The 25,032-nt window shown below is 34.7% G+C and overlaps 3 protein-coding genes across 8 annotated transcripts; all 3 read left to right on the forward strand.

The window, feature by feature from the left end:
• Positions 1-3,211: 3,211 nt before the first annotated feature.
• LOC115971463 (NADH-quinone oxidoreductase subunit B-like) lies at positions 3,212-8,411 on the forward strand. Its single transcript, XM_031091400.1, has 2 exons — positions 3,212-3,817; positions 7,868-8,411. The coding sequence occupies exons 1-2, from the start codon at positions 3,429-3,431 to the stop codon at positions 8,100-8,102; spliced, it is 624 nt and encodes a 207-aa protein (XP_030947260.1). The 5' UTR covers positions 3,212-3,428; the 3' UTR covers positions 8,103-8,411.
• Positions 8,412-10,109: 1,698 nt separating this feature from the next.
• Positions 10,110-18,529, forward strand: LOC115971475 (far upstream element-binding protein 1). 4 transcript variants are annotated; one of them, XM_031091423.1, is made up of 7 exons: positions 10,110-10,548; positions 10,905-11,194; positions 11,468-11,485; positions 13,246-13,335; positions 13,424-13,495; positions 13,622-13,738; positions 17,083-18,529. In XM_031091423.1, the coding sequence occupies exons 1-7, from the start codon at positions 10,200-10,202 to the stop codon at positions 18,277-18,279; spliced, it is 2,133 nt and encodes a 710-aa protein (XP_030947283.1). In that variant the 5' UTR covers positions 10,110-10,199; the 3' UTR covers positions 18,280-18,529. The 4 variants fall into 4 exon arrangements, with proteins under 4 accessions (XP_030947283.1, XP_030947292.1, XP_030947300.1 ...); XM_031091432.1 differs by having other exon boundaries at positions 10,905-11,191; XM_031091440.1 differs by lacking the exon at positions 11,468-11,485.
• A 1,809-nt stretch (positions 18,530-20,338) lies between these two features.
• On the forward strand, positions 20,339-21,855 carry LOC115977821. 3 transcript variants are annotated; one of them, XR_004088600.1, is made up of 5 exons: positions 20,339-20,465; positions 20,690-20,797; positions 20,959-21,023; positions 21,148-21,358; positions 21,457-21,855. XR_004088600.1 is itself a non-coding variant. In XM_031099847.1 (4 exons), the coding sequence occupies exons 1-4, from the start codon at positions 20,376-20,378 to the stop codon at positions 21,293-21,295; spliced, it is 411 nt and encodes a 136-aa protein (XP_030955707.1). In that variant the 5' UTR covers positions 20,339-20,375; the 3' UTR covers positions 21,296-21,855. The 3 variants fall into 3 exon arrangements, 1 of the variants encoding a protein (XP_030955707.1); XR_004088601.1 differs by having other exon boundaries at positions 20,959-21,018; XM_031099847.1 differs by having other exon boundaries at positions 21,148-21,855.
• Positions 21,856-25,032: the final 3,177 nt, after the last annotated feature.

Genomic DNA, 25,032 nt, shown 5'->3' on the forward strand with positions numbered 1-25,032 from the left:
GATATTACAAAGACATCGAGGATAATGGAGTTTGGAGAAGACTAGACTGGTGGGAGCCATGACTCGGTTTCACTATCGTATGCAGTAAGTGATTGGCGTGAGAACAAGTGGCAGGTGAAGAAACCAACTATAAAAGTGGGCATGCAGAGCGGCGTAAGACACATGCTATGTTAGTTTTGCCTCATTAGTCATAACATTAAAGTTTGCTTTAAGTCGATGAGTACTCCTCATGCTTTGTCTCTCTGTTGTAATTCAATTTCAGATGAATGAGATTCACATATTACCAATAAAAAAAAATAAAAAAAAAGTCGATGAGTACTCCCTGTTTGAGTCTGATTTTGACCCACTGCAGAAACGGATTTAGGTTGGCTTCTTCTGTTTCTTGTTTTCCGAGAATCCCTCGGTCCATTTTTGGCAAGGCCTTCCATTTGGGCAAAGATTTGCTGCCAATCTTAGTTTGCAGGAACTCTTACAAAAATGTACACATATAGACATATGTCCAAACTTATATTTAAATGAAAACTTCTTTATTAGGATTGAATTTTCCACCAAATGAACACTTGACACGTGTGCATTTTGTGCAACTTAGTTTGCAACAAATTCTTACTTTACTATTTTTTTTCCCTTTAAGTATTATTTCTACTAAAATTAATCGTTTACATAAATATTAATCGTATATCTGGCTTTGGGGGTAGAACACCTCATGCTAGCCACTCTTTTCTTCTTCAACCCAAATATGTTTTTCAATAGGTCTCTACTTTTCTGAGGTTGAGTGCTTTGGTGAAGGCTACTTATTCATAAATTCAAAAATATAATATGTTGGTCTAGCGTACTTTGTTAAATCAAATGTTACACACGTTATTAGTAAGTTCTTTGATAATGGTTGAAAGTCCCTCTCAAATGTTTACTTTTAGTCTCCATTTTTTGTGTGAATTTTTTGCCTTTGGATCTCTAAATGTTTTTAAAACCAGTTTTTGGTACCTTTTCCGAAGGCCGTTAAAAACTCTATTTATCAATGTGGTCTTTGGCATAGTTTAGGGATTCCCTGTAGTTATTTTCCAGTTGATTATATTTCCCAAAATAATCCACACGAAAGTGATTCCATTATCCTTCATAAATTGATTCGTTTAAATGCTTCCGGAAATATAGTAACTTAGATATTACAAAGACATCGATGATAATGGAGTTTGGAGAAGACTAGACTAGTGGTAGCCATGACTCGGTTTCACTATCATATGCAATAAGTGATTGGCGTGAGAACAAGTGGCAGGTGAAGAAACCAACTATATAAGTGGGCATGCAGAGCAGCGTAAGACACATGCTACGTTAGTTTTGCCTCATTAGTCATACCATTAAATTTTGCTTTAAGTGGACGAGTAATCCCTCTTTAAGTCTGATTTTGACCCACTGCAGAAACGGATTTAGGTTGGCTTCTTCTGTTTCTTGTTTTCCGAGAATCCCTCGGTCCATTTTTGGCAAGGATTTCCATTTGGGCAAAGATTTGCTGCAAATCCTAGTTTGCAGTAATCCTTGCAAAAATGCACACGTGTTAACGACACAGATAGACAGATGCCTAAATTTATATTTAAATGAAAACTTCTTTATCAAGAATGAATTCTTCACCAAATAATCACTTGGCATGTGTGCATTTTGTGCAACTTAGTTTACAACAAATTCTTACTTTACTATTTTTTTTCCCTTCAAGTATTATATCTACTAAAATTAATCGTTAACATAAATATTGTCTTATTTAGATTATAAAAGCTTAGTCTTATTTGTAGCATTTTATAATAAAATGAACAGTTAAAACGAAAATAAAATTTCCTTAAAATTCCCTTTTATTAATCTCAAATGTTTTTTTTAATAGCAAAATTATTAAAAGTATCGTTTTGTTTCCTTATTATCTATCGAAATCATCGATTTTAAGAATAAAAAAAATGCTAGGTAATAATCTTACTATTTGATTGCGTGTACTGTAATCTACCAATTAAAAAATATACCATTTGATTGAAGTCAACCACCTCTTTTGGTTTTCTTTTTCTCACTTTTCTATTAATTAATTATTTAAGATGAAAATGCACAAAAGATTTTATTCGTGTAGTTATGAGTGTATGAGCCCTAAAAATAACATGTATGTATAAATAATGAACATTTTTAATTCACAGCTTTTTTCGCAATATTTCTCATTTATCAATACTACTATTATTTAAGGAGTTTTCTCTATTTGAGATTTTCATTTTTTGGTTCAAAAATGTCCTTGCACCCCTATATTTAAGTAGTGACAAAACTAAAGAACAATCCAATAAAAATACTCTAATTTACACTAAAACATTGCCTAAAAAATAGGATCACTTTTATGTTGATTTTCAAATTTTTTATCCACTTATAAATTAGATTCTCAAAATAAAAATTATATATAAAAAATAAAAACTTAGGTATTTATATTAATCTTATGACCATATGAGTGAGGCTACTACTATGAGAGTAGGAGCATATGAGGGGTTCATCATTGACACTTCAATTATAATGTATTAATCCCAATATACCACCATAATACTTATGAAAATTTTTGTATCTTACTTGATAAATGATAAAATATAAACAATATCACGTTTTGCTTTTAAAAAAAGAAAAATAATATATCCACAACATTTTAAACTGGGTAAATTCTCGTTAAAATTAAGTCGGTCCAAACTTTAAATTAGAAACTAGAAAGTAGATAGTCCCAACCCAATTCGTTAAACTCATATGCCACAAGCAAGGCAGTTACTTGCACAGAGCGAGTTATAAAGAGAAACACACACACACACACACAACTGCCCAATGTGAAATCATATAGAGGCAATCTCCAAGTAGAAGTAGTAAATATTTTTTTGTTAAACTCACACACTACAGACAAGGCAGTTACTTGCGCGGAACGAGTTATAAGTAGAAATACACACACACAATTGCCCAATGTGGGATCCTGTAGAGGCAATCCCCAAATAGAAGCGGTAAATATTTTTTCGTTAAATTCACACGCTACAAGCAAGACAGTTACTTGCACGGAACAAGTTATAAGGAGAAACACACATACACAACTGCCCGATGTGAGATCATATAAAAACAATCCCCAAACAGAAGCAGTAAATATTTTTTCGTTAAAATCACACGCCACAAACAAGGTAGTTACGTGTGTGAGGCGAGTTATAAGGAGAATCACACGCACAACTCCCAATTCATTTATTACACCGAACTGTACAAAACCAAACCGTAGGAAATCTACTTCCCATATTTTTTTCTTTTGTTGGGTTTCTTTCCTTCCTGACTTCCTTCCCCCAATCTAGAGAGTAGAGATTTCCACCGAAATAATCGCACACTCACCTCCACCGGAGCCGCTGTCAAAACATTTCAACTTTCAACTCTCTTTCTTTTCTCTTTCTCTAGTCATGGCTCTAGTAACCCGAACTCCCCACCGCCTCTCAAGCTCAATAATCCCAGTACTCTCACAGCGCCTCCTCTCTACCACCACCGCACCCGCCGGCGGTTCCGCCACTACTCCGGCTCCCTATGCCCGGGGCCCACCGCCCGCGGGCCTCTCGAAGGCGGCGGAGTTCGTGATCTCGAAAGTCGACGACCTCATGAACTGGGCCCGGACTGGGTCCATCTGGCCCATGACTTTTGGACTTGCTTGCTGCGCCGTCGAAATGATGCACACCGGTGCTGCTCGCTACGATCTGGACCGTTTCGGTATCATCTTCCGGCCCAGCCCACGCCAGTCCGATTGCATGATCGTCGCTGGCACTCTCACCAACAAGATGGCCCCTGCTCTCCGCAAGTATATACTTCTTCTTTCAGATTTCATTTTCATTTATTTTTGGTTGCTTATGGTTTTTGTGATTGTTGTTGTTGTTGTTTTTTTTTTTTTTTTTTTTTTTGGGTTAGTTTACTGTTTGGTTGCAGAGAAAATAAGATGTGTGATGTGTTGGATCTCATGTGATTTACTTTCCTTTTTTAGTTACTTTCGTTTAGGTTATTGTGGTTTTTTTTTTTTTTTGGATAATTCAATGGTTACAATTGTTGAGCTACGAAGCTCTTGGCTAATTGTCTAGGATTTGACTTGGATGGCTTGTGTTAATTTCTTGAGTAATTGTTAACGGTGGGTTTTTGCCTAGGAAGCAGGGACACTTCATTTGGGGCGCCGTACCCGTGTTGTATCAGTGTCATGTTATAAATTTTTAACAAATTGCTCGTGTCGAACCCGTATTCATGCTTCCTAGGTTTTTGCCAACTTGGCGGGTTGGTCGGTCGAATTTTGTTATGGAGTTTGATGTGTGGAGGACATAGTGATTAGTATGGTGGCTGCTTGTGTTAATCTTTTTTTTTTTTTCCTCAAATTGGATGGATAGGCTGTGCTACAACATGGTTGTGAGAGATTGTGATGGTAGAATAATTGAATAAGGTCAGTATACTTCCTTCTGCTATAAGAATGGGTGAAGGGTGAAGTTGTAGGGCTTAAAACTAGTGCAATGAGTGTAACTTACCTAGGAAAAAAGAAGGGATTGATAATCCGTTGGTGCGTGGTCCTTATTGGTCAAACATAGATATTAGTATGAATATTACATAGGATGACATTAATTGGGTTTCTATGCTGAGGATAGTGACAGTAATGAGTTATATTCGGCAAAGGGTTTAGAAGGTCAGAGAGCTATATGTTCTCAAAGAGTGTGTTTGGTAGGGTAGAAATGAAAGATGAGAGAAAATGGAAGATGGATTAATATCTTTTATTTGGTAGAGTAGAAAAGTGGAACGAAAGAAAAAAGGAGAGATGATTGTTATGGGAGAAGGGTGAGGTTGTGGGTTCAAAACTCACACAATGTGTGCAACTTTCCAATTAAGAGGAGGGGGGGGGGGGCAGGGAGATGGATAATCCATGCGTACTTGATTCTCAATAGTCAAACATAAATATTAGTATGATGTGCAACATAGGTTGACGTTAATGGGGCTTACATGCAAAGGATTGTAACAGTAATGAGTTTGTATTTGGCAAATGGTTTAGAAGATTAGAAAACTATATGTTCTGTAAAGAGTGTGTTTGTGGGGGGAAGGGGGGTGGGGTGGAAAAGTGAAAGGAGAGAAAAGGGTGGTGAGAAAATGGAAGATGGATTCATATTCTTTCTATGGAAGAAAAAAAAAAGGAGAGATGATTATTTTATATCCGAGCCCACCATTTTTAATTTTTCTGAAATGGGAGGAAACATGAGGGAAAATGTATTGAATAGGTGATTGACAATATTATCCCTCTAGTTTATTGAAAACAATTTTATACATTGGATATAAAATAAATATAATACAAGACACTTTGTTTTCTCTCTACTTTCTATTCCTCTTACCAAACACTTACAATAGAAAATATTAGTCCCTTCTTTACTTCTATTTTTTCCTATCCTCCTTACATTTCCCAACCAAACAAAAGCATAAATGGTATAAGTACTGTGGTCTATGGAAAGAGTTTCATAATATGGTCACAGGTTATATTTCGTCTAAAATACTATTTTGGGGTCCCTACATTTTTGTAGTAGTCAATTTGGTCTCTACCATTAACTCACTAATGGGAAACACCTACGTGTAAAATGGCGTGCACATGTGATACACTTGAAGCTGACGTGGATAATAAAATTTTAAAAAAAATTATTTGACATTTAAAAAAAGAAAAAAGAGAACAAGTCAGCATTTAAAAATATTCTTTTTTTTTCTTTACCCAAAATTTTCATTTTACTTTTTATCTTTCCTGGACTTTACCCAGAACCAAACATATTTAAATGGACTCATTCCCTTTTTTTTCCTCTTCTGATGATGTCTTCTTCGTCCTGATCCTAATCCACCACCACTATGTACAGCACCTTCGCCACCTGTCCCATAATTCTGTTCAATGCTTTCTCCACGATCTTTATTTTTCTCTATCTATACATGCATTGAAAAATCACACATAAAATCAAACACAAATTAAGGAATTAAAAAAAAAAAAATTACTACCAGGAGAACAAGTTAATGAATCCGTAGAACAATGCCAGGAGAAGATCAAACCTCAGCGAATTAAAGGAATCGAAGAAATTTTTTAGAGTACAAAAAAAAAAGACAGAAAGAAAGGAAAGGAAAGTGATGGGTTAGAATTCAAAGGGTGCCAAAAAATACTCTTTCCTGCATTTTCATTCATTTTCCAGGATTTCTCAGCCACCAAACGAAGAACAAAGTTCATCACATACAAATACAAGTCTAACTACCCAGATTTAGAGATTCTCCTAATCTCCTTCAAGCTTTGATCCAGAATTAGAGAGTGGAATTAGATCCAGAATTTCCTTCGTTTTCTAGCAATTTTCTCAGCCACCAAACAAAGAATAAAGTTCATCACAAATAAACATAGAGGTAAACAACTTCAATATGTATTAAAAAATTTGATTCGTACAAGCTTGACAACTCAGATTTAGAGATTCTCCTTCAAGTTTAGATCCAGATTTCCTTTGTTTTCTAGTGATTTTCTTAGCCACCAAACAAAGAACGAAGTTCATCACATACAAACATGGTACAAGCCTGATGACCCAAATTTAGAAATGTTTGGTTATGGGGAAAGTGCAGGCAAGATAAAAGAAAATTTTGGTTAATGAAAAAAAAGAACATTTTTAAATGCTGACCTGTTTTTGATTTTTTTTGTTTTTGTTTTTTGCTGAGTGGCATTTTTAAATGTTAAATTAAATTTATTATTATTATTTTATTAGCTACGTCAACTTCAAGCGTGCCACATTTGCACACCGTTTGACTCATAAGGACCAAATTGATTGTTATGAAAATGTAAGGACCAAAATGGTATCTTTGCCTTATATTTGATAGTAGATAAGGTGGTATATAAATTATTGAAACAGCAACTTCTCTACTCTTTGAACCATCAAGGACTAATAGGTACGTGGTTTACAGATATCTATTGCATAAATGTTTTAGTAACACCACCCTTTCTGTAGAAGAGACTAATAATTAAACAATCCAGTTGGAATGCATGTGGCAGGAGTGTTACTCTAAGAGATATGACTTCATTATTGTCACATCTTACCCTAGGTTGCATATGACAGTTTCTTTAACTAAACAAGACGTGTAAGGTTGGTTGATTTTGGCTTTGCCACGTTCAGAGTTGTTCTGAAGCATAGCTTAGCTTGATTGTTTGTGTTATAAGACTTCTATTACTGCCTAATAGAGCATTTTATCTTGCCTCATTGGGTTTTATGCTTTTATAGAATCAGGCTTGGAACTTAATGTTCAACTTGGCTTTCAGGTTGGTAAAGAAGTTAGTTATAAACAACATGCTTATGTTGTTCATGAATGAATTCATAGCATTTTGATACACAAGTATGCGCCAAATATAATCCAAAAAGCCTTACTCAAAACTTGATTTGTGGAGAAAATAAGTGAAGACTTGACCAAATTTGCCAATAATTTGTAACTCAATTGGCACCTCCTCCCCCTTATAAGTGCTTGGTCTGTTGTGGGGTTCAAGACCCATCAATAATAATAAAAAAGGACCTGGACCAAACTTGAGTCATTTGTGGTGTATGAGCATAAGAAGGATTTGGTAAAGGAGCTTAAATCAAACTTGCAAGCTTTTATGAATGTAAGAAACAGTTACAGGAGCTATGGAGGTGGTGTATTCATAGTGTTTCATGGTTATAACATGCTCACTGTTTAAGCTTTCTACCAATCGACATGATTGCATTGCTTTGAATTGCATAAAAATGCATGTTTCTTGTGATGCTGGTAGTCCACTCTCTGTCAAATATGTTGCAACTTATATGCAGGGAAAGGTAAGGTTTTTTGACCTTGCACTGAATATTGCTTGCAGGGTTTATGACCAAATGCCTGATCCTCGGTGGGTCATCTCTATGGGAAGCTGTGCAAATGGTGGTGGATACTACCACTACTCATATGCTGTTGTTAGAGGTTGTGATAGGATTGTCCCTGTTGACATCTATGTTCCGGGTTGCCCTCCTACTGCTGAGGCCTTACTCTATGGAATTCTGCAGCTGCAGAAGAAGATTAACAGGCGCAAGGATTTCCTCCATTGGTGGAACAAGTGATAGAGAATTCATATTTCTGGGCAGCTTTGGCTGCATCCTCATGACAATATAATAAGTCAATATGTGGTTATGCTTGCCTTGGCTAAGCGCCATGTAAAGGGAGAACTAGTGTGTTACATGTTATGAACTGTTTCCTGTTGTTTATGGAAGCTGCTAGGGTAGCTCCATATTGTGTAAACCTATTTTTCTGTCTTAAACTTGGAGGTGCATGAATTTTCCTTCATTGTCATGTCTACTCATTGAAGTGTTAAATTGACTGCTTATAGTTCTTAAAATGGGATTAAATAAAATGCTCATGTTTGTGCAATAGGTTCCTGGTTGTGGAGCTATTTACTTTTTAAGTATTCGCTGATTTTGATTTCCAAATTCCTTTGTTTAAATGGACGATTTATGATATTGCATTGGTAGATTTCTAATAGCATAAATTAACTGCCTGCCTCCTAGCTAAACTTGAAAGTCAAGGCTTGCTTTTTGGGCACCAAACATGAAACAGACACCCTCTTTGAACTTTTTCTTGTTCTTGAAAAAGATGTGGCTTCCCCAAATTCCTTTTCTATCTTCTCAACTTTCATGGAATTTGTAAAGTGGGAATTGGTGAAAGAGCAGCTAAACGTGCAACTTTGCCTTTACAAATTACACCTGCAGGATGCACCTTAAAGACCAATGCTTCTCCTATGAGCAGATTTATTTTTTGGCCCACTGATGAGTTTGGCTTGTGTTGCGTTGCGAAATCAAATTCATTGGATGTGATATGGATACTAACATTTTTTTGTCTAAAAATGGTCATGTGTCCCTCGAAAGGTTTGCTGTCTACTAATAATATTAAAAAGAAAAAGAAAAAAAGAAGAAGGCAGTAACCTTTGGCAAAAAAATTTAATTAAAATTTAAGGGGTTGAGAGTGACTCGAGTTAACTTCAGTAGTTGACTAGTAGTTCGGAGCTCAATTTAAGAATTTCAAAGTGACATTGAGATTAATGTGCCTGCACTTCCACCAAAAAAATAAATTATATATACATATATATATATATATATATATATATTTTTTTATGAATGTATGTATGTATAGAGAAAATGTGACATTAAGGGAGTGTTTGGTTTGTGTTTTCAAACAACAATTTTCAATTTTTAAATAACATTATACGTATTTTCACACACTTTTTTACTTATACGTATTTCTACACATGTTTTAAACAACAATTTTTAGTTTTTAAATACATGTATCAAACGGGCCCTAGGTTTTTTTTTTTTTTTTTTTTGAGGAACATGTGACATTAAATTAAGATGACGAAAGTTCATCTCCTGTTGTATACAATTGTGACACTTGAATTAACTAAAACATTTTATACAGAGATTGTAAAAAATTATTGAATGTGTGCAAAATAAATAACTCTAGTTGTCACAACTATTAACATATTTGTAGGACTAACTTTTTTTTTGGAAAGAAATTTGTATTACTAACTTAAACATTCGAGAATCCCATATCACTACCTGATGACTCATTTTGAGTTGTTTTCTTCCCATTGCAGGTATTTATGAGTTTGAGTTTAACTATATCAATTGTTTCATCAATTTTTGTTTTTTGTCTCTTAATAAGTTAAACCGAAATAAACACATTTTACTCATTTTTCTCTCAATGTCCAAACCACGATGAATTTAAGAATATACTACTTTGGATGGACTTATTTTATTATCTTATTTTGTTTTAAAAGTAAGTTATGTAAACTTATAAATATTTACATTCTAATAAGATAAAACAAACACACCTCTCCTCTCCCGTTCCTATTCTAATAGAAACAAACAACAGTCTGTAAATTCCTTAAACTAGTGGTAAAACAGCCATTAATACCCATTGGCTATATATTGTTTTGTCTACAACCAAAAAGCCATAATTTCCTCCCATACATAAACAAAACCTTAATAAATAAATAAAAAGAAAAAAGAAAAAGAAAAAGAAAAAAAAGAATCCTCTATTAAAAAAGATCCAATATTCTTCTTTCCACTACCATCACTATATAAAACCCTCCCCGTTGTCTAACCTCACTCAGTCTCTCTTTCTCTCTATCTCTCTCTCTAGGGTTTCTCTCTCTCACTCCTAAAATGTCTGACGAAGCTCAATACTCCTCCGGCGCTGACACCAACAAACGCAAATACGATGACCAGACGGCGCCGCCTCCGTCCACTCGAAGGCCCACCGGTTTCTCCGCTCCGATCGCGCCTCACTCTCCGGACTCGGCTCCTCCTTCCTACAACGCCGTCGCTCCTCCCATCGAAGGCCTAATCAAAGCCAAGCAGCGCGCCCAGGAGGTCGCAGCTCGCCTCTTAATCAGCTCCGCCGGAGCTGCCGCCGCCGCAGTCGGCGGAGGACTTGACGCCAAACGCCCTAAGTTCGAGAACGGCGCTTCCGGATTCGATTCTCACGACTCTGGCTTCAGCTCCATTCCCCCTGGTTCCTCCTCTCTCTTCTGTATTGAATTTATTAGGGTTCTCGATCTATATTGAACTTATTAGGGTTGAGTTTTTGTTAGGGTTCTCGATCTATATTGAACTTATTAGGGTTGAGTTTTTGTTTTCGTTTTTGAGCTACATGTGTGAAAATTTCATGAATTGATTTTATTGATAGCATCTTGGGTGGGTTTTGGTTATTAGGGTTATTGATCTGTGTTAGTGTATTAGTTAGCTGTAATTGATTCTAGGGTTTTGGTTGCTAGGGTTATTAATTATAATTGAATTTTTATTGTGTAATTATATGAATCTAAATGTTAATGTAAAGCTATGGTGACTTTGATTTGGTTGGTTGGACAGATGTGAAGCCACACACAATGAGCTCGGCTCCTTTGCCGCCAGTTTCATATGGGTACCAGAATGCAAGCTCAAGTAAGAAGATCGATATTCCGAATGGTAGAGTTGGTGTTATTATTGGGAAAGGTGGGGAGACCATCAAATATCTTCAAATTCAGTCTGGAGCTAAGATTCAGGTCACTCGGGATATGGATGCGGACCCCAATTCTCCTACTAGGATGGTGGAGCTCATGGGTACCCCGGAACAGATTGCCAAGGCTGAGCAGTTGATAACTGACGTTCTTTCTGAGGTGGTGCTTATTTGTCCTTGTGCTAACTGTGCCCTCTACCATTTTTGTGTGTGCGTGTGTTCAGTGCTAAATTATAATTTTGTGTGATATTAATATAGCCTGGGTGAACTTAAATTGGTAAAATTGAACCACGCTAAACAAGGTAAACTGAAATTATTACATACATATTTGTCAGTGAAAACTTGGGGTAAAGTTTCAGATTATCAAAACTCGATTTTGCTCCTACATGGTTTGTGGTTGACAAGTGTTTCTTTTTCTTTTTAATGTAAATTGCAGCTAGTTAATGCTCCTCTGGTAAGACCTTTTATATTTTTTCTTTGTCTAATCTTCAGCTAATTTTTACGAAGTGAAAGAAGCACTACTATTTTAAGTGAAGCTTCATGATTGACTGCAAAAAGAATTTTTCCAGTGGGTGTAACTTTAACGCTCTGATTGTTTCAACATTAACGTTTTCTAGAAAATAATTCATTTTCCAAAGAGTATTTTCTAGAAAACTGTCTCACTTTTCAGTGTTTGGTAACGATCTTGAAAATGAGTTTAAGAATGTTTTCTGGTGTTTGGTATGCAATTTTTTTAAAATATTTCTTGAATAATTTAAAATATGTATATTATATAAACAAACTAATGTAATCATTATAAATAAAAAACCAAGAATGAATTTGGTTTTCATACTAAAATTTTGATAATAGATACAATCAAAATTAATTAGTTGTCAAATTTTCATGATCTCTACCATTCATTTTGCTCATATATATGGATAATAACGTACGTACGCACATACACACACATATATACATTAACCATTTGTCTATATATATATATATATATTTGACAGGGGAATACATTTTCAACAAGTATAAATAATAATAACTTTTAATTGTCTACTCTTTTTGTTGGTATACTAATTGTCTATTATGGTCAACCACAAGTTTTCAATATTAATCTAAATTATGTATTTACATAATGTACTGCATAGTATATCATCACTGCATAGTATCTGCATAAAGTATCTTCCAACAAAAAAAGTATTTGCCAACAAATGCAATTCCTCTAAACAATTATCATTCATTATATAACAATATTATTAGTTCAAGGTAAAGATTGTGCCATGTAAAAGCAATTTAGAGCAATATAGATACTATGTTTAAAATTTTCATCTTTTACTTTATTCTTCTTCTTCTTCTTCTTTTCTTTTTTTTGCACTTTATGTACGAAAAAGAAGTAACTTCTGCCTGGAATCCATCAAACGGAAAATTTCTTAGAGAAAAATGAAAATCAAGCTTGAAGTTTAAGACAAAGAATTGGGATTTTGGTAGAGAAGAATGAAATAATTACCGCTACAAATTTGTTTTCCTTTGCAAGTCTAAGCTATTGACTGATTAGTGAAGAGGGAAAAAAATCTAATCAGAGAATTGTGTTACAGAAGGGAAAAGAAACATGGAGAAAAGAGAGAAGAGAGAAAGATCTATGGGAAGAGAAGACACCAGAGTTAGTGACAGTGAGGGTGTGAGGAGAGAAAAAGTAAAGGGAAGAGAGAAAAAGTAAGAAATCTTACCATGAGAGAGAGAATGCACCAAAAAATTATGTTTATCATGGCTACAAACAAAGATAATATTTATAGGAGATGCAACGTGTGAGAGAGAGAGATTGTTTTCCAATTTTTTTTTTTTGGAAAACAACCTATAGAAAATAAGCCTTATTTTTATTAGAGTTTTCCGTTGACCAAAGATAATTTTCCATTGACTAGTTTTTTTTTTGTGCTACCAAACACTGGAAAATGTGGAAAACTATCTTTACAGAAGGTTTTCCACCTAAACAAACAGAGCGTAAAAGGAAATCAAATCTTACCTATCAAAAAAAGAAAAGAAAAAAAGAAATCAAATCTCTTGAAATTTGTGTATTCTTTTCTTATAAAAAATATATATTACTCTCAACTTTGTTTTGTTTTGTTTATTTTGATAAGTTGTACTTCTAACTTTGCATTACCATAAAGATTGAATGTGATTGTTTATATTATCTCTTCCTTTGCAATTATTGTATAATGTTTGGGCCAGGCTGAGGCAGGGGGCTCTGGCGTGGTTTCTCGAAGGCTGACTGGACAGTCTGGGGCTGATAAGTTTGTAATGAAAATCCCAAATAACAAGGTATACATAAGTTACTGTTTTTGCCAGCTCGAGCTGAAAGTTTTATTGGCATGTTTCAGGATATTATGTGATATGCACCTCATTTCAGGTTGGTCTAGTAATTGGCAAAGGAGGAGAAACAATTAAAAATATGCAAGCTAATACTGGAGCTCGTATTCAGGTTTCCTTTCAGAATATTTGTTCTATCTAAACTTGATTTTATGTATATTTTTTATAATTGTGGATTCAATTGGGGGGCAACCTGATTTTTTGATTGTATACCTTTTTTTTTTTTTTCCTTGTGCAGGTGATACCATTGCATCTGCCCCCTGGTGATACATCGATTGAAAGGACATTACAGATTGATGGGACCAGTGAGCAAATTGAGACTGCTAAACAATTGGTCAATGAAGTCATCAGTGAGGTATGTTGGTTAATGCCAGTTTGCAGATCTGGCCTTGACTAGACTCTTGGCTTCTTATGTGCGTAATTAAAATTTTCTAGTGATGAAAAACTTTTCTTATGAGAAGAGAACATTCGTTGCCCTTATTGATTTATATGTGTGCATATTTTATGTTGCATCTTGAAAAAAAGAATTCTCATTGTGCACTCTGGATCTTGTTGCTTGGGTTTTTTAAGTATTGCTTTTTAATACTATTGCTTTGTGGTGCTCTGATAAAAGTATACTGTTAGATATCTGTTTCAATGGTGACAATTTTCAGGTCTTCATTTGGTTCATCTTTTTCTGTAGCAAGTATTTGTTATCAACAAGTTAGAATAGAGATCTTCATGTTGCACTGTTATTACAAATGTTCTTTGATGCAGGACATAATGGTTCACTGTTTTTTTGGTAGTGCCCTTTTGGATTTTTAATTCATTTTTCTTCATGTTATTATTTGCTGTGCCATTACCTGATATCTTGAGAATATAGTGCTCAAGTTTCAGCAGCACTCTTCTTTCAATTAATAGATTCTTCATTTTGTCAAGTACATTCTTATTTCTTTCCTAAAAGTATCATTTGTCAACTTTGCTTTTCTTGTCCATATCCCGACTATGGTAGGTTCTGTTTGTTTTATTGTTTAATGGTTCTAGAGCTCGTGCTAAAGCTACTGGTCTTCATGTTGAAGAAAGGATTCTCATGAAGTTGTTAGTAATTTAGTTATCTATCAAATACTCTATAAATTGTTATACTGCTATATCATAGTGTGTTCTTCCCCTATTGCTCTTTTTGTTAAGAAAGAAATAGGTAATATTTACATTCTTATTTTTCATCCTCTATTAATCTTACTCTTAACTATATATTCAATACTTTTGGATCTTCATTAAGTGGCTATCTGGTTAATTTTCAAAGGATTGGATACAAAATCTGGTTAATTTTCAAAGGATTGGATACAAAATTTAATGGGGCTGAGTGATAGTAGTACTGTCATATTATTTAGTTATTCGCTCTCTTTTGCATGTAATCTTTGGTACTTTTTTAGGCTACCTTTGATTGTACATTCAGGAGGTAGTTATTTTGCAATAAAATAGATTTCTTATCAAAAAAGGTAATGGATACAAGTATTTTATCATCAATTGCTCTTCTTCCCTTTATTGGACTTGTCAAATCCAGAATTTTGCTTCTGCTGCTGTTCTTGACAGCATGCATGGAGACCATACTTACGTGTCAGAAAAAACTTTGGAAGAGGAGCTGAGCCTCTGGAATATTAACTGCTTTGATAGGGATTTCTTCAACTGTGTATTGTTACTAATTTTTGAGTTAGGACTCCTGTAGCGTGGTTCGCAATGCTCAATATGCAGCTGGATGGCTCGTAATTTAGTTCTCTATCAAATAATCTTAATTGTTATACCACCATATCATAATGTGTTCTGCCCCTATTGCACTTTCTGTTAAGAGAGAAATAGGTAATATTTGCATTCGTAGTTTTCATCACCTCTATTAATGTTACTCTTAACTATTATATTCGATACTTTTCTGGATCTTCATTAAGTGGCTATCTGGTTAAGTTTCTTATGATTGGATACATTTACTTTATCATCAATTGCTCTTTTTCCCTTTATTGGACTTGTCAAATCCAGAATTTTGTTTCTGCTGCTGTTCTTGATGGTATGCATGGAGACCATATTTTGTGTCAGAAGGAACTCTGGAAGAGGAGCTGAGCCTCTGTTTAATAACTGCTTTGACAGAGATTTCTTCAATTGTGTGTCGTTATTAGTTTTTGAGTTAGGATCCCTGTAGCACAGTAATTTGCAATGCTCTATATGCATTTGGATCTCTTACGGATTAAGTTCTGAATTTATATATAGTCTATGAACGTGCAGCGTGTTTTGACTTGTCTGCTCCTTGAATTTATCATATACTGCAGTTAGATTAATGTGTCTATGTTGATTTTGGTGGATGGTGGATGTATGAGATTGAGGGTTGAGCAGAGTTGAAATTTGATAGTTTGAACTGGCAGTCTCTCGTGAGAGTGTTTATTGTTGTCATTTCTAAGTGCTATGCAGATTTATTGGATAATTGGTTTCTGTCCGGCCCTCCATACTTGTTTTCTGTTTGGGTTATGGGCTCATGAAGGCTTCCTTAATTCCTATGATTTATATTGGTCCAAATCTACAATCATTCTTAGCTTATGTCCAAGTGAATAATTATTGGGATTATAGCTTGTTCAACCGTCAAATGTGCTTATTGATTCTGTAACTATGACTGATGTTGTTATTGGGAACTATTGTAGGGTTAGTGTGTATTGGAATTCTTTGTGTTGGTGTTCCCTCAGCATCACTCTGGTATGGTTCTAAAACCCAATTTCTGATATTATATTATGGAGTGAAGCTGCAAGTTTCTGTTGATGGAAATACAAGGTCATTGGGCTGAATTATTTGTCATTGGATGAGGACCTTAAGGATTATTGTGTTGATACTGTCTATTGCGATGAAGTTCCTTGTGATATTCTTGTTAGTACATTGCTCAACATTAACAACAATTAGAACACCCAGTTTACCTCATTTTAATGTCACATGCCCCCCTTTGTTTCTCTTGATTAGCTGAACAGTTTGATTTCATTCTGTCCCATGCATAGTTCTAATTTCTTACGTAGTCCTGATTTTTGTCACTGTTTTCAGTCAAAGTAGTCCTTTGACTGTTAGATTGTAATATATTATATTTTCTCAAGTATATTATAAATATTTTCCAGTTTTAAGAGAAGAATGACAAATGTATGTATACACAAACTTGGTAAGCTTCTTTAAGAGATCTATTTACTTGACCAATGTCTAGTTGGCTCAAAATTTTGACATTCTAGGTTTCCTGCACTCTTATTCTGATGCTTCTGTCTATTAATTATGATGCACAAATAGATATTATTGAAATATACTTTCTGGTTTTTACTTATGAACTTGTTGCCTCTTCATGGCAATGGAGTTCATGTCTCTTTTATGTAAAATCTTGTATAGTATTGTGGTTCTTTTTTTTTTGGTACCCATTCACTTCGAATAGGGAGAGGTTGGGCTTCTGCTGGAGTAACTCAATATCTCCTCAACCAGTACGGTATGTAGGCATTTATACCCCTTCTTAGTACAGTATGAAATCCAATAATCCTTGTATGGTCTTATTTGCTATCTGTGTTACTCTGCTGAATTTTTGGACCTTTTCCATTCTATGTTGTTTATATGTATATATGTATGCACATCCTGTGGTTTTTTGTATGCGCATATGTTCCTAGCATTTTGGAGAAGTTCGCCATGGTTATTTGTGGAAATAATTTTGTGCAGAATCGTGTTAGAAATCCTTCAATGGCTGGAGGGTACCCTCAGCAAGGTTACCAAGCACGACCTCCTACAGGCTGGGGCACACCTGGGGCTCCCCCCGTTCAACAAACAGGTTATGGCTATGTACAGCCTGGAGCATATCCAGGTCCATCTCCCCAGTATAACATGTCTCAGCCTCCTTATTCAGGCTATCCTCCTCAACCTGCGTCTGGTGGATATGCCTCCAATTGGGACCAGTCAGCTGTCCCACCATCTCAACAGACTTCTCAGGGAGGTGGTAATGATTATTACAGTCAGCAGCCACCTTCACAGCAACAGCAAACCCCTGGTGGTCCTGCAGCTCCAGCAGATAACTCTGGTTATTATTATGGTCAACAACAACCTTCAAGCTATAATCAACAGGGACAGGGTTATACTCAAGATGGCTATGGAGGGTATCAGGCACAGCCTCAATCTGCATATGGCCAACCACCATCATATGATCAGCAGCAAGGGTATGCTTCTGCTCCTACCTATGGGAATGTGACTAATCCAACACAAGATGGGCACACTCCCTCCTATGGTTCCCAGGGGGATTCGACCCAGGCTCCACCTGTCCAGCCTTCTTCTGTGGGCCAGCAAGGATACACTAGTGGTCAACAGCCTAGCCTCAGTCCTGCAAGTTATCCAACTCAAGGAACAACACAACCAGGTTATGGTATTCCCCCAACTTCCCAAGCTGGCTATGGAAATCAACCACCAGCTCAGCCTGGATATGGACCTGGCTATGGAGCACCTCAAGCTCAGAAACCTCTTGCGAATCCCCCGGTTTATGGGCAGCCTACGCAGTCACCTGGTGGCACCCCTGGAGGTTATGGCCAGCCTGCCCCTGTGCAGCCAGGATATCCCCATTCTCAGCCGCCAGCTGCTAGTTATGCTCAGCCAGATTCTGGTTCGCAACGTGCCCCACCATCCAATTATGGTGCTGCAGCTGGTCAGCCAGGTTATGCAGCTCCACCTTATGGTGCACCACCTGTTAGCCAGCCAGGTTATGGACAGGCACCACTTCCATACAATGCTTATGGTGCTGCTTACTCACAGCCTCCGGTTTATTCTGCTGATGGTAGTGCTGGTGGGAACACCCGTGGGACCTATGACGCAGCACCTGCTTCTCAGACTGCTCAGCAGAGTGGAGTTGCCAAAACATCACCCCAGAGTTAATGATATCTGATAAGTAGAGTCCTTTTGGTAATTTGCTAAGGTTTTTTTTTTTTTTTTGGTTATTCGTATGGGTAGGTCTAGTTAGGTCTTGTATTGTCAAAGTCATAGATCTAAGGCAAGGAATGGTCGGTTTTGGTGTTTTATCTGTTGGTATGATATTTTATACTTTATTTGTTCTAAATACTGATGCCAGCTTTTATTTCTAGTTATGTTATTTTAAATGCTGCGTGCTTTAAGTACCTTCAATCCAGCTCGTGTTTAGTTTTGGTGTGGATACTTTGGTCTGGCTGGCTCATTAATGGAGTTGCATTTGGTGCTCATTTTTTATAGGATTTTTATTTTTTAATGACAAACTTTACTCTACGAATGTTGTGAAAAAGATCTCTCTCTCTCTCTACGAATAGTGGTTCTTCCTTTTATTGAAGATCCATGCAACATCTCCGGGGACTGTTTGTTAGAGAAATGCCTTTCTATGCTTTTCAACTAAATGCTGTGAAGGCCTGTGCACATGTTTTTACCTGCTCTATGGCATGCGGATTGAGTTAGATGGGGATCCAAATCTTATAAGATGGGATAATTTGTGTGCAGAGTTGGAACGTGCGAAGTTGAGATCTTAGTTGAACGCCGGGACGTAGTCTTGGGTCTCTAGCAACGGATGTGATGGTCAAGGCAATTCTTATAGTTACCATGCAACATGATATAAGAATTGATTCAATTGAATTGAAAATTTTGAAGAACACGAAAGAAACACTTTTCATATTTATATTTTCAACCGTTTCGTTTCTGGGTTTTTTAACTAGACATTTTATAATTACAACCGTTTCATTTTTGGCTTCTTTCTGGGTTTTTTATTATTATTTTATATCTAGACGTGGATTTTGATGTAAATAATAAATATCAACTAGTCATTATTTCGTGAATGACATTAATGTTAAAACAAATGAGTTACTTACGTTAATATTAAAACAAATGAGTTATTGTCAAAAAATTACACTTTCATATTCATAGCCTTTATGATTAGAAAGATTTTCACTCAAATTTAGTTGAACTGAAGTGGATTGAAAATAAATTTGAGGTCTATACTTTTTTTAAAAATAAATTTGGATTTAGAAATTAGAATAGGTGCTCTCCGTTCAAATTGGTCTTTTCCTCTTATCTAAGTGTATCAAAATGGGTCGAAGTGGACCAAATTTGACCAAAATAGACTGAAGTGGATCGAATAGAACCAAATGACCAAAGTGGACCGAATAAGACCGAATTAGAATGAATAAGACTGAATTGGACTAAATAGACCGAATAGAATCGAAGTGGACTGAACAGGATCGAATTAGACCGAATAGGACCAAAGAAGACCGAATAAGACCAAAGTGGATTGAATAGGACCGAATAAGAGCAAAGTGGATAGGATTGGCTGAATAGAACCGAATGGACTGTATCACAATTTATTTATTTATGTAACTTTTTTTGGAATTTGTAAATCAGGTTTAAAGTAGAACTCCATTTCACCCATTTTGGTCTTATTCGATCCTATTCGGTCCACTTTGGTCTTATTCAATCCTATTTAGTTCACTTTGGTTTTATTTGGTCTATTAGAATAAAGTTTCGTTCCAAAGTAGTTTAGAGGAAAACTCTTCAAAATTTTCATATATATCTTTTTTTAGATATGAATTTTGAAAATTTAATGGTTGAATTACATGTTCCTTATATTCTTATTTTTTATACACAATTTTAAGTCATAAAAACTTAAAATTTTAATATTTATTTGATGGCATAGTAATTGATATTTGATTTTCTTAAATTTTTGCAAGTATAAAAAATATAATAAAAACATCCAACAATTAAGTTTTTAAAATTCAAGTTTAATATAAAAATATATAAAAAGTTTGAAAGGGTTCTTCCAAAAAGCAAAAATCACCTCCTAAAAGCAAGTTATTGTATAGCACGGACACTAGTAACATAGTTGTCCAGTGCTGTACTGCTATTACCACCAAACGACGCCGGTTTACCCTCACCTCAAACATAAAAACAGTGTAAAAGACTGGACTGAGCTGAGCTGAGCTGAGCAGAGCAGAGCAGCAGAGCAGAGAAAGGGAGCGATGTTAGCAATAGGGAGCGCGATTCGAAGGATCCACACAACTGTAGATGCTCCGCGCCTCACCAGATTCGCTCTTCATCCCCCTAAATCTGTATGTGTCACCGCTTTCTCTCTCTCGCTCTCTCGCTCTTCTTTAGCCTTAGTCCTAATTCATAATACATTGTATATTTCTCTGTCTTAAAGATTTACTCAATATTATTGCAAAAAAATTTCATTGAAATTGGGAATCCCTGATATAAGTTAGTAGCTAGTTAATTTGTTTGTGATTATTTGATTTTTCCAATTTTTTTATTTTATTTGATTTATAAATTTTAGGTAGAGGTGGGATTTGCTGATGGTAGCATCTTTAATTTGTCAGCTGAATTTCTAAGAGTACACAGCCCAGCTGTTGACAGCAAGATCAGGTCTATTGGTGGTGAAAAGGTGATTTTTGTTACAACAATATTTTCTCTCTAAAAGTATTGTTACTTTGTTGGTGGATTTTTCACTAAGGCCTCAAACAATGAGCTCATTTGTCTAGTTCAAATGAATTGATTATCGCGGTATATGTTTCGTGTTTATGATTTCAACTTGACATGAACCAGGTGATTTCTGGAAGGCGTCATGTGGGAATCATGTCTGCAGAGCCTGTAGGAAACTACGGGGTAAGGTACTGTAAGTTTAATTTAAGTTTGGGCATCATTGTTTAAATTTTGTTTCCGGAAATGTACCTGCGAACAAAATTTTTCACATTTGATGATGTGATACTGTTGTCATTTTGGTTGATGTTTCAGGATTGTTTTTGATGACTTGCATAAAACTGGGATATATTCGTGGGATTATTTTTATGAGCTTGGTAGCAACAAATTTACCCTCATGAGAAATTATATCAAAACATTAAAGAAGCATGGACTCACCCGGGATCCACGTAGAAGAAAATAGCAGACTTATGTCATATCATCCTAGCTTGTTCTTCAATTGACTCATATCAGCTTATCTAGCAAGGTATCCACCATATCCACCACGCTGACAATTGTTATGTAACTAGACATCTGTATGTATATAAAAATTTACTGTGGTTGTTTTTTGATTTATTGATACAGATTGATTGCTGGAGACCTTAAAAGAGAATTAATCATTCTTGTTGACAATATAGGCTATCATCATGCACCTGTAGTGTAAATCAGTTGGCCTTCTAAACCTTAACTGATTTGTTGAGCTGTTTATATGTACTTCCAGGTTATTTTACTTACCTGATAATTTCTTCATAATATCTTGGATCGAAATAAATGAAAAGTGATTTAGAAAAATGGTTCAGCCGATTTATATACTAGTTTTGTACTAATCTCTTGGTTACCTATATGACAGGATTATACATAAATGGAATGTAACCTAACCATTGTATCACTTTTAATTTACATTGTCTTGTTAGGGCAACTGAATTATTTATTGGTTCCATCAATTTCTTAATGAATAAATCTAGGGACATACTCAATTTTGCATGTTGAAGTGGTTGATTGTGAGTGGTGAACACTTTCTAGCCGCTATTATTTACATGGTCCTAGCACCGTTTTTTTCTGCTACTCACAATTGATCACTTCAGTAAATTGTAAAATTGAGTGTATCTGTAGCATTATTGTTTCTTAATTTAGGTGAAACAAGTTCATGCTGTGATGAATTAATTCTTTTTTAAAAAAGTAGATGAATTTATTCCATTACATGAATGTATCATAATAATTGCCATGCTGGGAAAATGAGACGTTTATGAAACTTATATGTGAAATGGATTGAAAGAGTATTTCACAGTTAAGATTATTTTATTTTCTGGAAATGACTGTGTATAAAGTACCAAATCATTTAAAATTTTAAATGATGTGAGACCACATACATTTTTTAATTTATAATATTTAATTTGAATCATGGACTAGATTCATTTCACATGGAGAGGATGCGAATAGATATATTGGGCAATTAAGATTTGTTATCCACTACCAACCCATATACTTGTGTGGCAAGCACCAAGTTGATGGGTACTAATTACATGTGCAAAGTGAGAGGTTCAATAGGAAAACCAAGATCCAAATATAATTTTTAGGAACAGCAATCATGAAGAAATGAAATGCAATTTGGAGTGTTACAGGAGGAGTGATAATTGTTAGAGTTGTATCAATTACTGTATAATTTTTGTAAGAATATATTTAGGAAAATTAGAAAGCTACATACTCAAATACCACATATCACTTTTAGAAGTTACTGATCCCTGAGAAATTAAAGTGCTTCTGGTGAGAATCAAAGAATCTAACAACTAGGTCTGTGAACTCCACAGGACTCGGTCCAAAATCCATAATCTTCATATATAGAATAATCCTGACTTTGGTTCAAGAACTGACAGTTTTCTAGCTTCAAGTCTCTGTAGACAATGTTGGCAGTATGAAGAGCCTTTAACCCTTATACAATATAGAAATCATTTGCACAGTATGTAATTAGATTTGTTAAACTTCATTAAAACGCACAGACAAAAATTGACTTAAAAACAAATAATAGTAACAAAATGTTTAATTCACAACAAAAACTTATCTATATTTATATAATATCTAAAATTTAAAGTGTTGCTAAGCCCTTATTGAGCCACATCAAGGTAACATTTCAATCTATTTTAGTCAATTCGGTCCATTTTGGTCTACTTCAGCCCATTTGGTCTACTTTAGTCCATTTTGGTCTACTTCGGTCTAATTCAGTCTACTTTGGTTCATTCGGTCCACTTCAATACTAAAATATATTAGTAAATAATTAGTTAATTTAATTATTTTGTTCAAATCTTTTTCTTTTTTTTATATATATAAGATAGAAATTTTATTCTAACATAATCTAAGTGTATATGTGTGTGGAGCTCTCTCTTGGATACTTGAACCCCGACTATTACCCTCTATACTCCACGAGCACTTATACTTGTGGAGTGACTATCACGCTAATGGTGCACGGTGGTCACTTTACAAGTATAAGTGCATTAAGTCATTTAAGCATTTTAAAAATTAATATTAATCAAACAATAAGTTCTTTTAAATAATGCATTTTATGAATGTTTTTATTTAATTTTTTAATGGTAAAAAAAACGTTTAAAAGATATTGTTTACTAACTAAAAAATTGTACAAAGTGACATGTTTGGTTAATTTCACTTTCCTAATTATTTTTTAGCGATATTGTAGACTGTGTAGTTAATACAAATTTTATTATATATAAGTTTTACAAATCATATGCTACATACTATTTAAAAAAATTTGGGTTTAGTCTTTAGAAACCTTAGTTGCGTCAAATGATTATAATTTATTTGTTCTTATTAGCTTCTTTGGATAAAGTAACAATAAGTTTTTTAATAAAACATGCAACTTAAGTTTTGTTAATATCAACTTATTTATTTATTGTTTTAGGATAAACATGCATCCTATTTCAATATAATTATTATTATTATTTTTTTCATTCTTTTGGTATTGACGATCTCTTCATTTCTTTTCCTTATACCTTAGGTGTGACAATTTTATTCCTAATAATACACCACCTTTATTGTCAAGCTTACAGATAAGGATAATATCAAATAAAAGAGATAACTTAGATATTTGAAGCTAAAAACTAGGAGATATTATCTCTGTTTGATTTTCTATTTAAATTCACCTTATATTACCTGTACAATACCTATCTAATCTCTATTTTAAAAGAGATAAAACAGTTAGGCTACATTCCTTTTATGCATGGACCGAAATGGACAGTTAAAAGAAATTATTGTGAAGAAGTAAGCACAACTTTAAAAATAATTTTACTATTTTTTGTCACTTCACAACATCTTTAATTTTCTCATTAAGAAAATAATTTTTATATGCTCTTTGCACGGCAGTGAAATTAGAGAAGAGGAATTGGCTGCCACCTTTTTTTAGTTCCTCTTATCACCTCCTATCTTTGTCTGTATGATATGCTTAAGGAATTGAGTAGCATAATCTGCAACTTTTTGAGCAAGCATATCCGGAGATGAACAAGTCAACCAAAGCCCAAGTTAAACCTCATTTCTGTTGTTCCACAACAGCCAGCTGAGACTAAAAAATATCTCAAGATCCAGTTCATTTAACTGATCGAACATTCGGTCAAAAGCATCGATGAAATTTATCAGAACAGGCAAAAGATCTTCTGAAGGACAATTGTAACTTCAGCAAATGCATAATTTTTCAAGTTATCACGCACTTTTAATTCAAAAAATTCCATGAAAATCTGGGAAAATAGTAGAGATTAGGATTCATGTGTTAGTGGGGAGTTGGCTCACTGAATTAGTGCAACGTCTCTTTGTCTCACAGAATAATTTAAATCAATTCACATGATAAATACAGAAGGATGAGAGCTCAGAATTATAAAGAAGACAGTTCACATACTAAAAAAGAGAGAGAGAGCTTGGACTTATATTGAAAGCAGATTCACATACTAAATACAACTCTCAAATCAGGTAAGTTCAGATTTCAAGAACAAAAATTGAACACCAATTTCCCTAGGTCAATGTAATAGCTCAATAACACAAACAATTGAATAATAATAATAACATTCCAGTATATCTAAATGTATGAAATAAGCAATATTACAGAATATTTAGGTTATTGTATTGCAATCCAATAGAAGCAGTCACTTTCAGACACATCAA

This window comes from Quercus lobata, chromosome 2, assembly GCF_001633185.2.
Source record: "Quercus lobata isolate SW786 chromosome 2, ValleyOak3.0 Primary Assembly, whole genome shotgun sequence".
Classification (NCBI taxonomy): Eukaryota; Viridiplantae; Streptophyta; class Magnoliopsida; order Fagales; family Fagaceae; genus Quercus; species Quercus lobata.

Bases quoted from the DNA above. Each gene is read 5' to 3' on its own strand.
- LOC115971463 (XM_031091400.1), top strand. From the start codon at position 3,429: ATGGCTCTAGTAACCCGAACTCCCCACCGCCTCTCAAGCTCAATAATC. The intron at 3,818-7,867 runs GTATATACTTCT...TATTGCTTGCAG, and splicing joins ATGGCCCCTGCTCTCCGCAA to GGTTTATGACCAAATGCCTG.
- LOC115971475 (XM_031091423.1), top strand. From the start codon at position 10,200: ATGTCTGACGAAGCTCAATACTCCTCCGGCGCTGACACCAACAAACGC. The intron at 10,549-10,904 runs GTTCCTCCTCTC...TTGGTTGGACAG, and splicing joins CTTCAGCTCCATTCCCCCTG to ATGTGAAGCCACACACAATG. The intron at 13,496-13,621 runs GTTTCCTTTCAG...TTCCTTGTGCAG, and splicing joins ATACTGGAGCTCGTATTCAG to GTGATACCATTGCATCTGCC.
- LOC115977821 (XM_031099847.1), top strand. From the start codon at position 20,376: ATGTTAGCAATAGGGAGCGCGATTCGAAGGATCCACACAACTGTAGAT. The intron at 20,798-20,958 runs GTGATTTTTGTT...GACATGAACCAG, and splicing joins GGTCTATTGGTGGTGAAAAG to GTGATTTCTGGAAGGCGTCA. The intron at 21,024-21,147 runs GTACTGTAAGTT...TTGATGTTTCAG, and splicing joins GTAGGAAACTACGGGGTAAG to GATTGTTTTTGATGACTTGC.